Genomic DNA, 20,153 nt, shown 5'->3' with positions numbered 1-20,153 from the left:
GGACGAGTTGAGCCGTGGATGCTGACAATCCCTCCCATTGTAGGAGATCCGTAAGCAGGGACCTTGTGAGGGCACCAGCGCGCGATTGACCGAAGAAGAACCGGGCATCTCCCCTCAGCGTGGTTGATTCGATTGGCAGATCCTTGCCAATGGCAACCACCAGAGTGCTGCCGTCAGTCACCGTCAGGGTACCGGGGATCGCCTAAGCGATGCGAATGGGAGATTAGTTGAAAGGCAGGCAGCCAGAGCAATGGCGTCCATCTTAAAATACCTGGTAAATCGTACTCTTGATCAAGAATTGATTCCAACGCTCACCGTAGTCCATATTCGCCAATGTCGAAGGGTTGTTTCTGATGAATGTAGATACGTTGTTGAAGTGGGCTACCACCTGCGCCGTGTAGACGGTTTGTGGATAGCCCTCAAACAGGAACTGGTTTCCCGTCAGTCTCCCAACCATAGCCGTTGCCGCAAAGGTCTGTCCAAACGACGTGTTCAGTCCTTGGAAGAGCTGCCGGTCTGCCATGCTTGGCGCATAAGAGGCAAAGAATCCCCCATGCTGGACGTTGACAAGATTGTCGTATCCGAACAACGCGATCAAGGTTCTTTCCACAAGGTCACCCTCCAACGGATCGGTACTGCTTTGTGCTGGAATTCGTACGCTTTTGAACTCGTACACTGCCCACTGAGGGTTGTTGTCAAGCTCGTCAGCGGCTGCAAGTTCCTGCAGACAAAGCTCCACTTTTGCAAAGAGCGCGGCGGTGGTGGCCAAGTCTTGGTGAAGGCGAACCGCAGGGGTCGACGCTGGCGTCTCAAACATCCCAATATATCGCAAATGCACAATTGCTTTCCCTTGGAGGCGTGCGGATTTCACCATCTCGATCATCTTGTCGACGAAGACTTCGTGATGAAAGCTGTTGGGACAAGCGGAACAAGGGACAGAACAATAGATGAGGATTGTGCCAACGTACCAACACAGAACCCTGAAGTATGCTTACCGTTTCTGGAAGCGCTCAATCAAGAGCCATGCATCTGTCACCGAAAGAGATTTTGAGCGGAGATAAAATCCTTGCGTATCATCTGGAACGGTGTACGTTGTAGCAGTCGGAGAGGCGTCGGTCAATTGAAGCAACGGCGTGATAACGTTGTCGGCCACGTCCCAGCTGATGTTGTCCGAGTTGCGAAAGAAGGCAGCGCAGAGCACAGGGAGGGAGATACGAGAGTAAACCAGCCGCGTGATGATCCTCCTGATGGCCTTGCGGTCGACTGTAATTTTGTTGGCCTGGAAGTCAGCGACAATGTGGTTGACAATCGTTTTCAGAGCCTCCGCTTGGTCCCGGGCGGCGACGTCAACGGGTGGCACCTTGGGGTCGAATGGATGGGCAAGCTCCGTAAGAATGTACTCGATGTACTCGTAGATGCTTGCACGACGTCCACCAGCTTCAGGAGCGCCATCGCCAGCAGGAGCAATGTACGGAATGTCAGGCGTCATTGCAGCGCTGTCAGTCGCCGAGGTGCGAATCGGGCTAGCTTCCGCAGCGACAGCAACAGAGGCAGGACGTGGGCGACCACTAGCCGCCTCCGCCCTTGCGAGTTCCATTCCAACTTGAATTCGAGAAGGTGGGGAGATCTGACGAAGTCTCTTTTGGGCGCCTTGAATGAGGAGCTCCGGGAGACTCGTACGGCGGCTGATCCCGCGAAGGAGAGGGGTATGCTCGCCATGTTCCTCGGTCTGCATCTGAATGACCGTCTCGGGAACTGCCTGGTGAGGGGCGGGGACGACGGCTGCAGAAGGTCCCGGCCGTTCTTCGACAGGTGTCACGGAGGGCTGCTGAGCTGCCGTGCTGCCAGTGACAGTCGACGGCTGCTCGGGTCGTTCTTGGGAGGGGACAGAGGACATGGTCGTGGTGTCTTGATAAGGTCAAACGTGTGAGAGTATTCTGTACGGAGTACTACGCAGTGGGAAAGAAGCGTGGGTGCAAGCGAGGCGACGGAGGACCAGGTCGCCTTTAAGTACGGCGGATCGATAAAAAAGAGCACCTCTTTGGCATTTTCGGCAGCCCACTGTCAGAGGCCGTCAATTGTTGTGACAATTGCATTCACCCGTGAGACGCGTCGGATTCTCGGTCAGGTTGGACCTCCCCTATGGGGAGCCATTCGGGTCATAAATACCCGAGGACATTTCGGCTTCCGTTCTCGTGCACTCCCACCTCTTCAGCGAACGCACATGTGTTGGATCAGACGTGTATATTGGGATTGAAGACCTACTGTATGTATATTGGGATTGAAGACCTCACGTTCCCCTGCCTTAAAGGTGTGGGTGGGTGGGTTCAAAAGTAGATGTACATACAACGACAATAATGAACATGAAGGAAATTGAAAGGCTAAAAATCAAGACGGACTGTGGTCTAGTGGTACGATTCTCGCTTTGGGTGCGAGAGGCCCCGGGTTCAAACCCCGGCAGTCCCCCAAATTATTTTTTCTGTTTTCCTCTTTTTCGCACAATTCAGCTCCTCACCTATCGATCGCAGCGCACCTCCAAGAATTGATCCCACTTGCGCAAGAAAGGGTTCGCCTGCATCACCGTTGCCCCTAGATGTCAAGAGGCACAGTCTGGGGTTTCTTTTTGAAACGGGTGAGTACTCTGGTCAGACGGAAGGGGGATATCATATCCCGGGAACTAACGTTTGCTCAAAAGGACATTGTTTCGCCATAACTTGATGCAAAACGTGCCCTCCGAAGCGCAAAGCAGGCAGCCCCCACCAGAATCATCAGGAAAATGACACAGAAGCATCAACCCCAATGAGAAGCGCTATAGCCGGGAAGGTTCGACATTGAAGCAGATCGCAAGCGAATGGAAGTTGGGTGAGTTCTCTTGAATTCATTGGATCATGGACATTAGATCGTACGGGCGACTCGGGGCTCGGAAAGAATCTCGTTTTCGCAAGTGGATCGTTCAGATCGTCGCACTGCTCAGGGCCAGAACCCGAGGCGATTGACTTTGTCTCTAGATCTTACCGTTGACACTGCCTACTACCGTGATTTGAGTAAGGCGTCTTTAGTACATTCCCCGTCAGCGAGCATCGCCGTAATAGGCGATGGTTTATGAAGGGATCCCAAAATTCCATCGTCCATCCGTCACCGCACAAAAGCGGGCGATCCCCAGATGTGTTGATGTCCTTTTGTTTGGTCGCCAACCCAAGCGACGAGGAGCCAATACACATCAAATGATCTGCGTTTGGTCGCATAACTTGGATGATCCTGAGTTTCTCAAGTTCGACGATGGTATGGCATGGAGCCGTTTACCCTCGATGGAGTCCGTGGAAGACGAATGTGGACGATGCATGCTGAGCAGGGTATCTCTATCTCTGCGTGTGTCCAAATCTATGAGTATGTATGTGTTCGATGTGTGGCGGAGAGGTCGAGCACGTAGCGGCGTGTGACGGCGTCAGAGAGCCGTGGGAGTAATCGCCTCAAGCGACAGAAAGTCAGAAAGTAGACGCCTCTCGCCGTTACACTTTCTTCCTCTTTGTCGCTTCTCGTCCGCTTTTATAGTATCACCGTACTACCATACTCGCCTACCACTGGGCCCAGGAAAGCTTATTCGGTCACAGATACTATTAACCTCGTCCTAGTGGCGCCGTCAACGCCTACACTGTCTGTCTGAACGGCTCTCGCTCGTCACACCCGCCCGCCCGCGCCAACTTTTACGCAAGTTGCAACCTGAAATTCTGAAGGGCATAGCATTTCAAATCTCAAAAGCTTCAACTGCTTCAATTGCTTCCATAGTGGTCATTCATAGAGCGCATACCATCAGCATAGTATAGGTGCGTCAAGTGTTGCATTCTTCCATCCCCAGCACGAACCGCAGTGTCTGGGGGCGTGGGTGTGATATTTCTCCGATGACGTCTCACTTGTTTTACATGCACTAAACAGCCCCCGTTCTCTTGTTGATATCAGAAAGGCGAATTCCATCGTAAAAACGTCGGGAAAATAGAGGAACCTGCTGTAACAAGCGTATGGAAGTTGCAACCAACCATTCCCCAAATACGACATACCACCATATTAGCCAAACATGACATCTAATCCCGCCACGGTACCCACACCCCACGCCGCCGACCTTCCGGTCTCACCGTCAACGTCGGCAGGCAACGGTGTCTCGCAGGTTTCGACGCCGAATGCGGCGTCTCCAGCAACCACTGCTCAACAACAGCAGCAGCAGGGTGGTGTGCAGCAGCAACAACCGCAAACGCCGCAACAGCCACATTATGGAGTGGGCGGATCATTGGCGTTGGGATCTGCCGCTGTGGCGGGGAGCCGTTTAAAGAGGCAATCCGTAGGCGCAAACAGTCCTACCGGTGTGCAGGCTGCTCCGTTCGCAGCGGGTCGCCTTGCAATCGAAACTGCGTTTTCGCGGCCTGCATCGCATTTACACCCGAATCAGGCGGCAGGAACGTCGGCCCGATCGGGAACCGGGCCTGCTCCCACATCCGCGGCCATGTCGGCCGTAGCAGCGGCGGCAGCGATCGTGGCCAATGCGACTCCGCTTCGCAAATCCAGGTCCATGTCGTTTTACGTGGATCTGACTAGTCCAATCTCTCCCATATCCTCATCGTCATCATCCTCCACTGCCCGGTCAACATCCTCCGGTCGGCCACTAGACCTGTCCGACGATACCGCACAGCAAGAAGCACCATCGAAAAAGGCCCGTCTGCAAATCCCCTCCCCACATCCCTCCAGCAACAACACAACAGCCCTCCCATCCCCCAAAAACTCATCGCGTCCCCCAGACTTTATCTTCCCTCCCTTCACGCGCGACCGCGGCACCAGCGCCGAAATCTACACCCGCATGACGCATCGCCTCCTCCGCGCGCAATCCATCCGCGACCACGCCATCCACGACCGCCGGGCCCGTCTCCGCCGCCGCTTCGAGCAGATCCGATACCGCATCCTCCTCCAGAAACAGCGCGAGCGGCTGACCAGCTTGAAAATCCAGGCCAAATCGGAGTACGCCATTTCGGCTGCCAACCTCAAACGCCAGCTCATTCTGAAACGCAATATGGACAGATGCGGGGCGGCGGTGGAACGCGCGCAGACGGTGGCCATGGCACATAAATTGCGCAAATTCATGGAGTTGAGACGATCGTTTTCGGAGAATTTCGCAGAGTTGCTTGCGTCCGCTGGCGATTCGTCTGATGTCGTTGGCACGTTGACGCTGACGGGGACGGGCGCGGATGTGCTGAGAGCGATGGACGCGTATCGCACGACGTTATCACTCGCCGATGCGGAGATGGGTGCGTTGGGATTGAGGGATTTTCCGATGGATGCGGGGGAGGAGTACGACGCCGAGACGCCGATGGTGGGGCCGCGTATGAGTCCCGGTGGTGGTGGATCCGCGTTCAGTCATACTTCGCCGGCCGGACATCATGTCGATCTGGCTGCGTTGCGCGGTGGGATTTCCGCGAATGATGGCGGTAGTGGAGGGAATGCGAGTGCGAACGCAGACCAGGCTGATGGGCATGGACGAGCGGCACCGGCCTCCTCTTCATCGCTCTCCCGCGGCCCACCCAGCGGCGGTGTGCATAACGCCCCGTCTTCATCTTCCGGCACCGCGCCCGCAGCAGACCATCCCGGCGGCGCTAGCAGCAACAATGGCACCAACGGCGTCCGCCCCTCCAACCGCGGCGATCGCGGTGTCGACACCTCGCTCTTGAGCACGACCACCAACACCAACACTTCCTCCCTCCTCGGCAGCGCAGGCACCTCCACCCCCTCCCCAACCACCGACCCCTCCATCACCGCCGCCACCGCCGCCGCCGCCGACCTCCTCCTCTCCTCCACGCAAGACTTCCCGTCCCCAACCCACCCCACCCCGCCCTCAACCGGCGAATCCCTCTCCGCAACCATCCTACGTCTCCGCATCCTCCCCATCTCCATACTCGAAGAAATGGAAGAAACAGACTACCTCCAGCTCCTCCCCCTCCTTCCCCCAATCACGCGCTTCACCCTCCGCGAGCTCGAACTCACCGAGATCCTCTCCAACGCCCAACTACGGCACGACCTGTTCTTTGACCCGGAATTGCAGTTTAAACCCAATCTGGATGGCGAGCAGGGCGCGGAGAAACGTGAAGCCGGGGACGCGTATTGGACCGATGTCGAGGTCGAGGTCGCGGAAGGCCACACCTTCCGTCTCCCCCTCCTCCTCTACGAAATCCGCTGTATCCTCGTCGAACTGCTCCCCTACACCCAAGAACGCCGCGAGGAACTCGACCGTAACCTCGACGTTGCGCTGATTGCCCAGCAGATTGAGCATGGGGTCTTGAACCCGGTGGGGTTGGTGGGCTACCTTGCAGGCTTGTTGAAGGCGAATTGTGCGCCGGCGAGGGATGAGCTTGTGGATCAGATGGTGGAGTGGTGTAAGGGTGGGGATATTGTGAGGACGTTGAGGACGTGTTTTGAGGTTTTGGAATTGATGAAGTTGGTAGGTTCCGAATCATTTCTGATGTCTGATAACTATTCGTGATCTGACATTTGATTATTTTGCCAGGACTACGCGAACCACCAACTCCAACGCGTACGCCCCTACGTCGTCGAACATGCCACCGAATTCGAATGGCGGTGGTTCAAAGACCAGTACGAGGCCGAAGCCATCAAACTCGACGATACGATTCTGTGGCTGCAACAGGCGCTCGAGAAGTGGTTTCCGGACTCGTTGCCCAACTCGCCCTCCCCAACAACCACGACAACAACACCAGTGAAAGCCCAACAACCACCGCCCGCCGTTCAACAACTCCACTTGAAATCACTTTTACATTTGATTTCTCAAAGTCATCTTTTGTCTCAACACCCCACAACAATCCCCCTCCCCGAAACCCTGCGCATGGACGTCTCCCGCCTCGTCCAATACTACAACGACTGGCAAGACATCACAATCATGGCCGCTCTCCTCGTTCTCTTCCGGCAAGCCTGCGCCGGTGCTCCGCGGCCGCCTTCCCAAAACCAACTCGAAGAACTCAAACGAACACTCTGGGTGTTGCTTAACGACCACGAGACGACCATGGTGCATGTTACATTACAGATGTGTCGTGCGGCTGGGGTGGTTAGAGGAAGGGAGTTTGGCGAACGGGAGGTCGGGATGATGGAACGGTTGGTGGAGAGTACGTTGCAGCCGGAGAGTCGGTTGTATGAGATTATCAGGGGACGGGTGGGCGGGGTTGTTGAGCGGTGGGTTGCGGGGGATGCGACCATCGTTGGGGGAGGGAATACTGTTGCCGCGAGTCCGGCTAGTACGACGAGTACAACGAGTACGGATTCAGTTACCTCGCCTGATCAACGCCCCGTTAAACCCATCCCGGCGGCATCGACCATCAAACCCGCCCCCACAACAACAACAACAACTACAACTTCAACCACCCCCCGGATGTCCCACCCAGAACTCGCGAAAATCGGCCTTTTAGAGCTCGAAGACGAGCTGATTGAGCTCGCGGAACGGTGCAGGCGGCTCGTGCAGCATAACTGGACCGTTTTCGCGAACCTGTATGTTGGGGTTGTGGGGGGGTTGTGTGATCCAGCGGTTGTGTATGCTGTGGGGGATGGGGAAGAAGAGGTGAAGGCTGCGTGAGGGGCGGGGCGGGGCGGTGGGTTGTGGGATACATTCGCACCTGGGGGTGGCGGTTTAGGGCAATGGGGTTTTTTGGGAGGGCGCCGACGAGGAAAGGCTTCGTTCATTTCATTTCAACCCTCTTTTTTTTTTTTGGAAGAACATCCATATCATGTCAGATGCAGTTTCAAACTGCTCTGATTTCTGCTACTACAGAGTTTCGTTTGTTCGCTCATACTATGCATATCCATCAATCATTCATTACGGGCATTTTGACTGCATTTTGCAACCCACATTCAGCTGGTTTGAACGGAAACATTGCTTTTTCAGTTCTTTTTACGTCCATCGGCTTGTGGCCGGGCCCGCCTTTTGCACACATCAGCGCACTCCACGCCTGCATTTGGCCCTATAATGTGGTGGAGAGCAAATTTGCGTACCATGGTTTCCATCAAGACGTGATGGCCGAGTGGTCTAAGGCGGTAGACTAGAAATCTACTCCGCTCTGCGGGCGGAGGTTCAAATCCTCCTCACGTCGCTGCGGTACTGTATGAACCACCCGGTGATCGGGAATGGTGGTTGTTTTTTGCGTCTCTAGGTTTGTGTTTGGTGGTGTGTGTGTGAGGTTTTCCTTTTGTTCTCGCGTTTCGCTCGCGTCGCGGATAGCGGTGACTGGATGGGTGTGGCAAAGGAAGGGCGAACCCAGTCCTTCATACCGTACGGTACAGCTTGTAAACAGTGTGCGGAGCGAGGTGTCAAGTTTTGTTTTGTTCCGTGGAGGTGTGAAAGGTGAATAGTGAGAGGCTTCACTCGGCGGTGCAACTTTGTCGGGTCGCTCGCGAAGACTGAACGGAAGCAGTGGATTATGGAAGAGAAACCCAGGTGAAGTCTTGCTTGTGGGATATGTTGGTTTCAAGCCGGGAGCCATATCACTCAAAGGGTATGAGCGAAACGAAACGCATAAGTCAACGGACTGAACGCAGGTCAAGGCCGCAGGTACAGTACTTTGTTGGGACGGTGCAGGCGGAAGCACTAAGTCCTGCCCCAACCCCGGGGACACCCCACTCCCTCCCTTCCTATGTACTAAGCTGCGCGGACGGAGGCGGAAGGTGAGTTGTCGGCGACAGGCTATGTATTGTAGCTGCAGTTTCGTGTCCCTCTTCCCCGGAGCATAGTCAAAGCTACAGGCAGGCTCTTCTGTAGGAATCGATATACATTGACTTCCCCGGATGTTCATTATCTTTATTACAAGCACGGCCAAATCAATATAATAAATGTAAACAAGACTACGCTCATCGACTCGCCGCATTGGAGTGTTAGGATACTGCAAAACGAAGTGCAGACGGCGAGGGGGAGATTCTGCCTATTCTGCATCGATGGTGCCACGATACTACGGACGGGTTGCAGGCGGTGAGTGAGAAAGTATGCCGCGTTTGCTTCGGGTTGTGGGATGCCGAGAAAGCGTTGTGAGGCCGGACGGTGAGGCCCGCCTCGTAGAACACCTACATGTATGCGATATCAGGGTTCCCTTGTTCTGACGGCTCTTGCTTTCTGATATCTTGTACAAACCGAGCGCAACACCAGCGTCATCGTGATCGTGGACTTCGGACCTAATCGTCGCGTTTCCTCACGCGCATTCCGAATCCAGACAGCAAAGTTTACGTATGTACGTTGCGCGGGCCAGTGGTGGGGTTGGTGCTACTGCTGCTCGTTGTTGCGAGAGCAGGGAGAAAGAGATGGGAGTCGTAGGTTCAATTGACCCATCTTGGGGCTTGGAGGAGGTCCCATTCCCGCCACGTCGCCATCTTTGGCGTAGCCCAGGAGGAGCTTCACCAGCCCTTCTTTCCGGGTCATGCCATGCCGCACGGGCCTGGCACGGGCACCTATGCGATTTGAGGAAACGAGACCGATTGGCAGCATGCTTTTCCTCCACATTTTCCCACGCGATTTGCGGAAGCCGACACACGAGTTCTATACGTACGAAGCGTTGTCGGCATCACCATCGCCAATGTCCCAGAGGAAATTGTTGTCGCCAAGGGCTGGTGTTCATTCTTTTGTAAGGGGCCTGTTCGATAGGACGACATGAAAGCCGTCAGCACATTTTTACACGCGTGTTGCGATCGCTGAGTAAAATCAGATTTATACGTACGGTAAATTGTGAGAGGAAGTCTCAGTCGGGGCACCCTCTGGGCGCTTGGCATGTTGACGCCGACAAAGTCATGTTGCCGGCGACGGTGAGATTTGTTTTCGTGGGAAGATGTGCGCGATCGCGAGGAAAGAAAAAATCGCAGCTGGTCACAGACAGCGGGTTGAGGCAGAAAGTCATCCTGGCGTCGTCGCCTCATGCATTAAGTATAGCCTCAGCGTAGCTCATCTAATCTTTCCGGTTTGGCAATGCCATTATAATATGTCGCCTACAACACCAGGCGATTTGCCGCAACTGTTATGTTCACCGGGAACTGCGATGTGATTCGAAACTACAGAAGCCCACACCCGTGCGTTCCGCAGCTGAGGCTCGGACTGTATTGTCCTTGTGGGTCACGCATTCTGCACGTTTTCTACCGTGCAACTCGAAGGTTTTGCTTGGACTGAAAGCTCCCACACCACGCATGCGTAAACGCCGGGTATCGGGACGAGCATGGGGGCGACACATTCGATACCCTCATCACAGCAGAGCAGCTAGCGCCCTGTTGACCTGATGCCGTAAGCCAATGAGGAAGGGACAGTCCTTTACTTTTTTTACAGCCAAAGTGAACCATTTGATGAACAAACCTAACCCTATCCCTAACCCTATCCCTAACCTTAACCCTAACCCTAACCCTAACCCTAACGCCTTCGGTGAGTCGGCCTTTCCCAGGGCCTTACCAGCCCCCTCGGCAACTGTGCTAACTAGTCTAACCCTAACCCGAGTCACTTACATTTAGCACGAGTTACCCACTTCTACGTAGCCATCCAGATCGCGCGTTACGTAAGCTCATGTGAGTCATCTCTGTTCGTGCGCTACTTGCTCTTTGTTCCGCCTTCTAGCCAATCAGAAGTGGCCGACTGCGCCAGCTGCGCCCTTTTCTTCTTACCCGCATAAAAGGAAGTTCTGTGCCGACTTCCAACTCAATCTCATCGTCAACTTTTCATCTGCGGGAGGGGTCTTGAAATGTGTCTGGTTCCTGTGGGGACTTAGTTTTAGTAGGCCTGAGGAGCCTGAAGGCAACGAGTGTCCGCCTGTCCTTCCCTTTCCTTCCCCCCGACGACCTACCTTCTTCGCCCTCTTCCAACCAACCACTTTCCCTGGCTTTCCGTTTTTACTCTCCCCTTGACAACGGCACAGGTTCTTCGTTTTTTAGCTATCCACCACCAACAGCTCACCACCACCAGCTTCCCTCCTCAGCCCCAACACCATGAGCACCAAGCCTGGCCCCCACAGTGTACGTATAGACTTTTCTTTCGGAGCGTGGGGAAACGCAAGGACCATGCCCGAAGTCCACGATGAGATGACTGACGCTGGTGTTGCGCTGGGTTCCCTAGTTCTGACGGCTCTTCCTTTCTGATATCGCATAGGTCTTTTACGAGAAAGACCTAACCCTCATCAAGGGAGTCCAGAAGTTCCTCTGGACCTACAACCAGGACTGCGACATCGCCGGTATCATTCTTGCCATCTGGAATGGCGAGCTCACCATCAAGCTCCCCCTGTTATGAACGGGCGGAGCCGATGGAAATAGAGGCGACTTGTGGTGCAGGTTGTTGACAGGTAATGGTATTCAGACCGAAACAAGAACTAGAACAAGACTAGGAAGACGGTGTTGATCTGCTGGGGGATCAGGAAGTGGGGAACTCAGGGGAGGCGGCTATTTATGTTTTTCTGGGAAGGCTGGGGAAGCGTGGGGAAGCAGAAGGGTACGGAATGAGAGGGAAGCCAAGAGAAGCGCCAAGGGTGGGGAAGCATAGAAACAGAAGACTGGGGATGGGGTGGCTACGCTGAGGCTGTGGGCGGGTACGTGGGGAAGTATGGAGAAGGGTTTGTAAGCGCCGAGTGTTGGGAGGTGTGGCTACGTGCGGCTGCGTGGAGAAATGAAGGCAGTGGCAGGTGTGGGGTAGCGCGGCTGCGTGCGGCTGCGAGGTTTGGCAGATGTCAGGTTTTGACAGGGAATTGACATTGACTGACTGTTGGGATGCTGTCATGAGGTAAGCGCATGGTATGGACGCGTCGTCCATAACACCCCCCTGACTTCCCGGAATACAAGCCGGAAGGCCTCGAAAGGTATGATCTCATATGTCAATGGCCTTGCTATTCTTCCTTGTGTCTGACAAAGGCCATGCAGCGAGCTCGGCAAGTTCAAGTCCACAACCAAGTGGCAATGCGTGCTTATCCCCGTCGTCGGTACCGGTATGTCTTTCGCAAGAGGAATGAGGGGGTTGAGAACTTATTGAGAACTATATGCTCATTTTTGCAATTCATGGGTGGCATTGGCTTTCTTTTCTTTTTCAATTTATCTTCTAGGCCTCCCAACAGGAAGACCACACCTGGTGGCTGAGGGAGAAGAAGATGGTGGGGTTGAGGGATGCGAAGTGGGCGTTGGGGCGTTTGCAGAGAAGGAGGATGCGTTGAGGGAGGAGAAGGAGAGGAGGAGGACGGAGGAGAGGGACTAGGCATTGAGGGAGTTGAAGAAGGTGCAGGCCTCCATGCAGGAGGAGAGCGGGCGTTTGCGGCGGGAGGAGATGGTGAAGGAGGCAAGGGACCGGGCCGAGAGGGAATTGAGAAGGGTGGAAGGCGAGTTGAGGAGGGCGGAGGGCGAGTTGAGGAGGGTGGAGAGGGAGTTGAGGAGGGAAAGGGATTAGGTCAGATACCCAGATAGTCACCAAGTTTATGTCGCTTATTATAGTGTGAAGTGGAGGGGAGCGTGGATAACAGGGCCATTCTGGCTATTTTGTATTAAAGGAGGGCTATCTGAATCATACTGTATATTGCGTACAACTAGCAGCCCCGCTCTCCTCCTGCAAAAATTCACGCGGAGGACAAATAACTTGGACCTCTTTGTCTTTTGCCTGCCCTGTCCCAACACCGGTTCCTTCTTCCCGCATATACTTGTGCCCGTCGCAGTAAGTCATCTCCCGATACCCGGTAGTCTGACGTTCCACGTGCTGGCCGAGGTTCTTATTGGCGAATAGTTTCGCCAGCTGGCAACCGATCGTTCCGCGCCCGTACCGTTCGACTCTGTTCTGCCTGCCTCCTCTGACACGGGCCAGGCGTCTTCCTCTTGTTCCCTCCCGGCATCATCCTCTCGTTTCGCCCTGCCGTCCCCCCCCCCCCCCCCCGATGCAGGGCGCGAACACTGCGAAACGTTTCCCGGTGTCCCAGCAGCCCCTCAGAGAACGAGCAAATCCTGGTCCTCTGCCATTATCAGACAGAACAACGAAGAATTGAGGAAAGTACGGATACAGATCAGTCTCATAGTGAGTATATTTCTTGCCTCCCGCCCGAGATATTTCTTATCTGCCTTCCTTACGGCCGCGCATTTACCTGGCGTAAAATAACGGCGTACGGTGTAACTCCATCTCATATCTCTCAATCTCTTTCCTAGTCTCTTGGGATCTACTCCTTGTGGAACTTTGCCATAAAGCCACTGTTGGGAACTTTTAGGGTTCGGGTTAGGGTTAGGGTTAGGGTCCATCACTGCATGCAATTTTTTGACTGGGTGGCGGGGTTCAGGGGTTCCTTCAGCCCGGATCCCAACTCGTCACTTTTGGAAATTGAAAATAGAGTAGGGCCGAAGGTTTGGATTTTATGGTGGCAATGCCCCACCGTTTTTGTATTGAAAAAAAAAAAAACCCCCCACCTTCCCCCCACCTTCCCCCCAGCCTTCACCTCCCCCCCAATAAATAACCCCCCCTATAATGATCCAGTAACTAGCATATTGTTACGAGGCTTGCACTTGCGAGGAAATTTGGAACTCACCCCAAAAGTTCAATCGCCACGGCGTCGGGTGTCCTCACGACCCGCCCTCCTCTCCTGCCTCCTCTCCCTCCGCCTCTCCTCCTCCAAACCCCGCCTCAACTCCCTCTCCCTCTCCCTCTCCCTCTCCACCCTCCGCAACTCCCCCTCCAACCTCCTCACCTCCCTCTCCGCCCGGTCCCTCGCCTCCCTCACCATCTGCTCCCTCCGCAAACGCCCGCTCTCTTCCTGCATGGGGGCCTATAGACGATGCATGAACCAAAAAAACAGTCAATATCAGGACTCCATGACTTCATGCATAGAGCAAACTTACGAAGAAGCCCGGGATGGGGTCGGTGTTGGTCGAGCCTAGAAACAAAGCAAGAAAAGAAAGCAGTCACGTGCGTTAGTTCACTTTCCAGGTGTTCGCTTTCCAGGTGTTCCCTCTGAGGTCGTCGGTAAACTTGGTACACAATGCACATTCTCCTCCGTAATGATGATCCTTTAAAAGTTCTTCGCTTTGGGCGCCAAATGGGAGGGCCAGCGCAGCACACAGGAACCTTACAACGAACATGACACGGTGTGACGCCCACACCACCGTTGGCTGTGACTCGCTCACACCATTGCCTATTGTTTGTTACCTGCCGCCGCTGACACACTCGTCCACACGTCCCTTCAACCACCGGCCTTCTTTGGACCCGCTGCCCCCAACAATAAAAACGCCAATAGCGCTTCATCCGGCGCTCGGAGCCTATGGCACTCGATGCCCTGCTGGAGAACACGCAACTTCCTCTCTTCCATCTCTCGTCTGGACTCTCGACTTTACATATCACTCGCACACTTACCGTCACACACGACCGTGCGGCTAGCGGCGCCTGCCAACGGTACTCGACATAAGTCATCGACACACTCCAACCCTCAGATACGCAGCTTCACTGTCCTTACCCGCGAAATCCACGGTCTGGTGCGCGGCGGCAGCTTCCTCGGCGGCGGCGGCGGCGGCAGACATCATGCGGGGTGGCGGGGCGGGACCTTTGGAAGGAAAACTGCGTGAGCGCGTATGATGACAACGACACACTGCCATCTCGAGCGCCCAACACGTACGGTCGGAAGTTCTCAACCCCCTCATTCCTCTTGCGAGGGACGAACCGACGACGGGCATGTACACGCATTTCCACTTGGTTGTGGACTTGAGGATCGTCTTGATCCTCCTCACCTCTCTGCGTGGCCTTCGTCAGACACAAGGAACAATAGCAAGGGCATTGACATAGTTCATACCTCTCGAGGCCTTCCCGCTTGTAATCCGGGAAGTCAGAGGGGAGCTTGATGGTGAGCTCGCCATCCTTGATGGCAAGGATGATACCGACGATGTCGCGGTCCTGGTTGTAGGTCCAGAGTAACTTCTGGACTCCCTCAATGAGGGTTAGGTCCGCCTCGTAGAAGACCTATGCGATATCAGAAAGCAAGAGCCGTCAGAACTAGGGAACCGAGCGCAACACCAGCGTCATCGTCATCGTGGACTTCGGACATGGTCCTCGCGTTTCCCCACGCTCCGAATTCAGACAGAAAAGTCTATACGTACGCTGCGGGGGCCGGGCTTGGTGCTCATTGTGGGTGCGGAGGAGAGAAGAGAAGAGAAAGAAGTGGTGGTGGTTGATGTTGTTAAAAGACGAAGTTGTGTGGTCTTCGACGGGAGAGTAAAACGGAAAGCCTGGGAAAGTCCCCTCACCTTTTATGAGTTTACTATGCGGCGGGGCTCAGCAGGCTCAGCACGGCCCGTCCTGTCGTTTTTCCCTGGTGACATCCCCTTGAAAAACGCTGGACGTGGCCCCCCAAACACCTGCAAACCGCCGCCAGCGTTTACACGAATATCCTGTAGGGTTTTCTGTGCTCGTCTTAATGCCCACTATCACGCTGGTGAGTGCCCATAGACGAAAGGCTCTCTTTCCGCCTGGACCACGGCTAAGCAAATCTGAACTTCTCGTAGGTGGGGAGACCTGGACTAACCAGGATTCCACTCCCTGTACCCTGCTGAGCTGCGGGGTTCCTGATGCACTTCACGGGAGCCCCGTAGTACAACATCTAACGACGACGAAGGGGATGGTTGGCTCATCTCTTCTGGGCGTGGAGGTCACAGCTGGGACGTTTTGGATTGCTAACGGAGGGGGATGGCTGGGATCTGGGATCCGCTCTCTTACGGATCAGGCGCCCCAGCACCGTCATCTCCTCACACCGCACCGTATGGACGGCCTGTTCGTCGGATAGGCACTGGGATGTCGGAGAGGACTCGCACGATTCAGATGGGGATGACCTGCAAAATTCGGCCGCGCATTCACTCCATCAGTAGCGCCTCAGCGGATCTCGCCCCAACGGAAGCGACCGTAAGGGCAATGGTATGCTTGTTCTGCATGGAAAGAGGGTTTCTGTCGTTCCTCAACTCTCAAGACCTCTTCTGGTCAACCTACGACTTTTGATGTGGTCGATGTCAAACTACACCCTGCCGAGATCTCCTCTTTCAACCTGCGGCTTTCAAGGTGGTTGTCGTCAGCCTCAACCCTCCCGAGATCTGTTTTTTGGACCTGCGACGTTCGATGGCGTCGTTGTCAAACTCAACCCTCCAAAGATCTGTTCTTTCGCCCGACGATGTTCCATGTGGTCTTTTGTCAAAATCAGCCCTCACGAGATCTCCTCTTTCAAGCCACCACGGTCGACGTTGTCATTGTCAAAATCAACCCGGCCGAAATCTGGTCTTTGGACCACATCAAGAACGTCCACCATCTCACATCAACGTCGAGCTTACACCCAACAGCGATTGCCGATATGAGCGACAAGTTCTATGCTGGTAGCGACGATGCCAGCCACGGCCAGTCCTGTGTACCTTTGCTCGAAGCCGACCAACAACTCGAAACTGATAAACAAACGCACCACAAGGATTTCCGAAGGTCGCCCTTCGGCTCCGAGCATCGCTCATATTCGAGCGGCGTTCCCCTGCAACAGCACCCGCTCGCCGTTCAAAACTCCATACTTTCTCATCCTACTCCCGACATCGGCGAGAACATAGCTTGGCCCCTCATCTAGACGATCGACAGACGTCTTTAAAAACGCCGCGATTAGCTCGGCCAGCTTGAACGCGGCATAGGAGAGGATGCAGCTTCAATAGACTCGCGCCCCAAGTCATGCGAAATTCAACCCTTTGAATTATGCCACACCTATGGCAAATTTCTCACCAAGTACACGAAATCTTCATCATCAAAAGAGCAAGTCCTCGCCATCTTTCAACAACTTGGCCACCCTACGTGTATCATCTCGCACACGCCGAAACTACCGAAAGCGGCGCTCTTCTTATAGCGGTGCTCAGAATACTTCACTACGCAATGGTCTGACGCAGTTCTGATTTGCCTCTCTTGCCAACCGCCCGGTCGTAACCCCCCCGGCACTCACATCCCGCCCGTCGTCAGGCAGAGGTCACTCTATCGGTCCCATTGTCACAACCACGAACGCATCAACACAGGACTCCAGCGCCACACTGCTCATCGTCGATTTATTACGTATCAAAACGGCTTTTAGCATCCCATATTCTGCCGCGCTCTGGGGTTTTATTTCACTACGGACAAGGAAGCCATCCATAGCGGAAGCAATGCAAGCTATGATCTGCAGCGTAACTTTCGACCACGCAATAGTCAAGCAGATGTATTCAAGGAGACGACGGTGGCCCGGCCGTGAAACGCTCAACCCTCAACAAACCTCTTTTCCAGTCTCCGAAGCTATATTCAAAGCATTCGACTGATGGGGAACTACAAAACAGGATGTGCGCATGCAAACCAACATACGGATGCAGATTGCCCGTTTCATGCTGCAAGTAGCATTCACATCGGCTTTCTACCGTATCGAAGACGGGAGCCAACATCCCGCGTCTCCGTAAGCGTAGCCGTCCAGAACTCAGAGATATCGAAAGAGAACGTAAAGTCCGCGACGTTCGCAGGCGTCCCTCCATTCATTATGACACCTACCGCACTCTCCAAAGCGATCCCCGAGCATGTGTGATGGAACCCGCTCTGATTCGAAAGGTTTTGATGTTCCCAACGGCGTCGTCGATCTTCCCATCTCCTCCGGTTCACCTCCATCTCTCTGTGGTCCTGAACGTGTGTCGACTCGCGCCAGTATCGAGACGAAGGATAGAGCGGTCCACCCTCAGTCCAAGGAGCGGCTGCCCGGGGAGCGGACTTCGGTTCCAGCATGTGCGCTGCGCTGCACCATCGAACCCGCGGGTCTGATTGTTTGTCGTAGCTAGGTTGTCCTTGGCCGACAGTGTATTTGTCCGTGAACTAAGCGGGCCCTTTCGATGGGCTCATGGACATGGACGAGTGCCAGGCGTCGATACGCTGGATTTCCTCTGGGGAGTTCTCATCATCACTACAACCCTCCCCTGATCCGTGCGACCCTTCGTCGCGCTTTCCATTCTCAGACCTCCCGTGCAAATGTGCAGCACGTAGACCTGCCTCGCTGGAGCGGACGGGCTCTGCTTCATGTAGGCGAAGAGCCCTGTCGTGAAGCGTCAGCCTCTCAGACGATGAGAGATGTGGATGATGGGTGAAGACGGACGTACGCACGCTAGTTCTACGGGATGCAATAAAACGGATATGCCGAAGTAATCCTGGCTGTATGATGAACGGCCGCCCAATCCGCATCAGGGAGCATCCTCAAGACTGGACGCGATGCCCCACACGCCATGTAAACACCATTCCGTTGTCTTGCGACGCGGTACCAGTAAAGCTGAGGTATTCCGCAAGGTGCCTGCCTCCAACAATTGTGAGACATAGGGGCGACGTGCCTGCATCCTGGCGGAACCCTTGGGATGATTCCACACAAGTCTTCGCTCTCATGATGGGGAACCTACGGGATCAGACGCGGGTGATTGAACGACAAAGGGCGTGTCAGCGAGCATCAGCGTCGAGCCTGGAAGCGTATCAGCCGAACCAGGGACCTTCGTTAACATCTCCTCCGCCACATCGAGAACTGGCTCCATTAAGAAGACTTAGGATCATACAATTCATTTCTCCATCAGGAAGACTGAGGAGGAACGCATCTCCGGAAAGGGTTAACCGCCATCTCATAACTGCATCGCTATCCAGGAAAGGGCCACAAGGTAGTCTCGATGATGAAATAGTTGGAGGTTACTAACTTACCTGGGGCGAAACCTATCGTCAAGCACATTTCACACGAATTTTTCGCAGCAACATACGCGCGCCGCTTTTGCTTTCGAGGTATGGACGCAAAGGGGGCGTCACGGGGAGACAAGAATACTGGCGTAAGATCAGATTCCAGATACTGGCGTAAGATCAGATTCCAGCGCTTTCGAGAAAATCACAACAACAGCGATCCGAGCTGCGGCCGGTCGCCACGGTACGGAGGCTGTCATGACGGGCCGGGGGCTACAGAATTTGCCTGTTTCACACCTATTATCCCGACGAAGGCGCCAACAGCACTACCGGGGATCTGGAGCACGAAGGTCAATTGGGGAAGCGTATTGGGTGGGCATGGTCCTGTGAAACACGTTTGAGCCAGTCAGCGCAAACATTCTTGTGAAGAGTTTGATCCCGGGGTGACGATAGGGGCTCGCGTGGCTGGCTGTCTTGGGCCACGATGCAGCATATTGGCTAGCAAGCAATACATCTGGCACCAACCTCGAAGGGGGGCATAAAACTGAAGAAATCATGCAAAGTCCACACGCACCAACCTTGGAACAGCTTATTCGCGCGTTCTTACAGTATCACAGACAAGCTAGACGGCGAAACTCGGTGTATGACCATTGTTGAAGCGATCGCGTCGACCGTAGCAGCCATGAAGAGAAAGAAAGCGGTGGGACATTGGGCGAAGAGAAAATGCTGCAAAAAAATTCGAAAAAGAAAGTGCGGAATGTGAGGATCGAACTCACGACCTTGAGATTATGAGACTCACGCTCTACCGACTGAGCCAATTCCGCTTCGATGTTTGTTGTAATTTACGCAAAATTCTCAATCCATAGTAAATCATTCCGCATATCAAAAGTGTAGGCAGACTGCGAAAGGAGGGTATGAACCACCTCCCCAACCAGGATCAGCAATACGCTTCTATGGTGCGGAAAAGCACCGGCGTCACTATATCCGCCAACCCACCAAACTATCGACACGCTCTCCCCCCGCTTCGATGTCTGCGCCTGCTTACGACAACCCGTAAATGGGTCTTCAGTAAAAGAGCGAAATATGGGCAGAAATCTGAGACCATCCCACGTCCAAGATTGAGCATCGCGGCCATCGCGGCGGACGGAAAGTCGGGCCAACCGGGACAAGGAAACGGTGATGGACGAGTGGGATGTCCTGTGTACCCACGGAACGCCAGTACATCGTATAAGTAGGTCATATTTCTCACCCGTCGTCGTTGTCAGTTCTTCCATTCTCGGCGGTAGGATGCGATATGGCCCTCTGCACAGAAACGGGATGGTAATGTGCAGTCTGTGCTGTCCCTCGCAGCCCTCGCTTGTCGACACCTTTGTTTGATGCACGTGCGTGCTCGCTCACCCGCCTTTCTGTTCAGTTCGGCGAGAGGCCCCAAATACATCGATGGTCCCGGCACCGAAAGAGCAGGGTCTGCGCG

General features: G+C 54.5%; 4 protein-coding genes and 3 non-coding genes across 7 annotated transcripts; 3 read left to right on the top strand and 4 right to left on the bottom strand.

Annotated features, from left to right (window-relative positions):
• Positions 1-23: 23 nt before the first annotated feature.
• Positions 24-2,019, bottom strand: EV422DRAFT_339991 (uncharacterized protein). Its single transcript, XM_053066448.1, has 2 exons — positions 996-2,019; positions 24-911 (listed from the first exon to the last, which is right to left on the bottom strand). The coding sequence occupies exons 1-2, from the start codon at positions 1,895-1,897 to the stop codon at positions 263-265; spliced, it is 1,551 nt and encodes a 516-aa protein (XP_052920855.1). The 5' UTR covers positions 1,898-2,019; the 3' UTR covers positions 24-262.
• A 375-nt stretch (positions 2,020-2,394) lies between these two features.
• On the top strand, positions 2,395-2,466 carry EV422DRAFT_t164. Its single transcript has one exon. It is a non-coding gene; the product is annotated as a tRNA-Pro (tRNA).
• A 1,606-nt stretch (positions 2,467-4,072) lies between these two features.
• On the top strand, positions 4,073-7,618 carry EV422DRAFT_510244 (T-complex protein 11-domain-containing protein; the record flags this gene model as incomplete). Its single annotated transcript, XM_053068913.1, has 2 exons — positions 4,073-6,478; positions 6,545-7,618. 2 exons carry the CDS (start codon positions 4,073-4,075, stop codon positions 7,616-7,618), a joined length of 3,480 nt encoding a protein of 1,159 aa, XP_052920854.1.
• Positions 7,619-8,049: 431 nt separating this feature from the next.
• Positions 8,050-8,132, top strand: EV422DRAFT_t165. Its single transcript has one exon. It is a non-coding gene; the product is annotated as a tRNA-Ser (tRNA).
• Positions 8,133-8,794: 662 nt separating this feature from the next.
• Positions 8,795-10,219, bottom strand: EV422DRAFT_547950 (uncharacterized protein). Its single transcript, XM_053071630.1, has 4 exons — positions 9,744-10,219; positions 9,576-9,659; positions 9,164-9,477; positions 8,795-9,096 (listed from the first exon to the last, which is right to left on the bottom strand). Exons 1-3 carry the CDS (start codon positions 9,937-9,939, stop codon positions 9,293-9,295), a joined length of 465 nt encoding a protein of 154 aa, XP_052920853.1. The 5' UTR covers positions 9,940-10,219; the 3' UTR covers positions 8,795-9,096; positions 9,164-9,292.
• A 3,334-nt stretch (positions 10,220-13,553) lies between these two features.
• On the bottom strand, positions 13,554-15,129 carry EV422DRAFT_572359 (uncharacterized protein; the record flags this gene model as incomplete). Its single annotated transcript, XM_053073111.1, has 7 exons — positions 13,554-13,781; positions 13,855-13,889; positions 14,366-14,395; positions 14,466-14,552; positions 14,625-14,740; positions 14,799-14,965; positions 15,103-15,129. The coding sequence occupies 7 exons, from the start codon at positions 15,127-15,129 to the stop codon at positions 13,554-13,556; spliced, it is 690 nt and encodes a 229-aa protein (XP_052920852.1).
• A 4,301-nt stretch (positions 15,130-19,430) lies between these two features.
• On the bottom strand, positions 19,431-19,503 carry EV422DRAFT_t163. The gene has a single exon. It is a non-coding gene; the product is annotated as a tRNA-Met (tRNA).
• Between the last annotated feature and the right edge of the window lie 650 nt (positions 19,504-20,153).

This window comes from Fimicolochytrium jonesii (assembly GCF_025526975.1).
Source record: "Fimicolochytrium jonesii strain JEL569 chromosome Unknown EV422scaffold_44, whole genome shotgun sequence".
Taxonomy (NCBI): Eukaryota; Fungi; Chytridiomycota; class Chytridiomycetes; order Spizellomycetales; family Powellomycetaceae; genus Fimicolochytrium; species Fimicolochytrium jonesii.
Note: the sequence above shows the minus strand (reverse complement) of the source record. Positions and strands in the feature narration are given on the sequence as shown.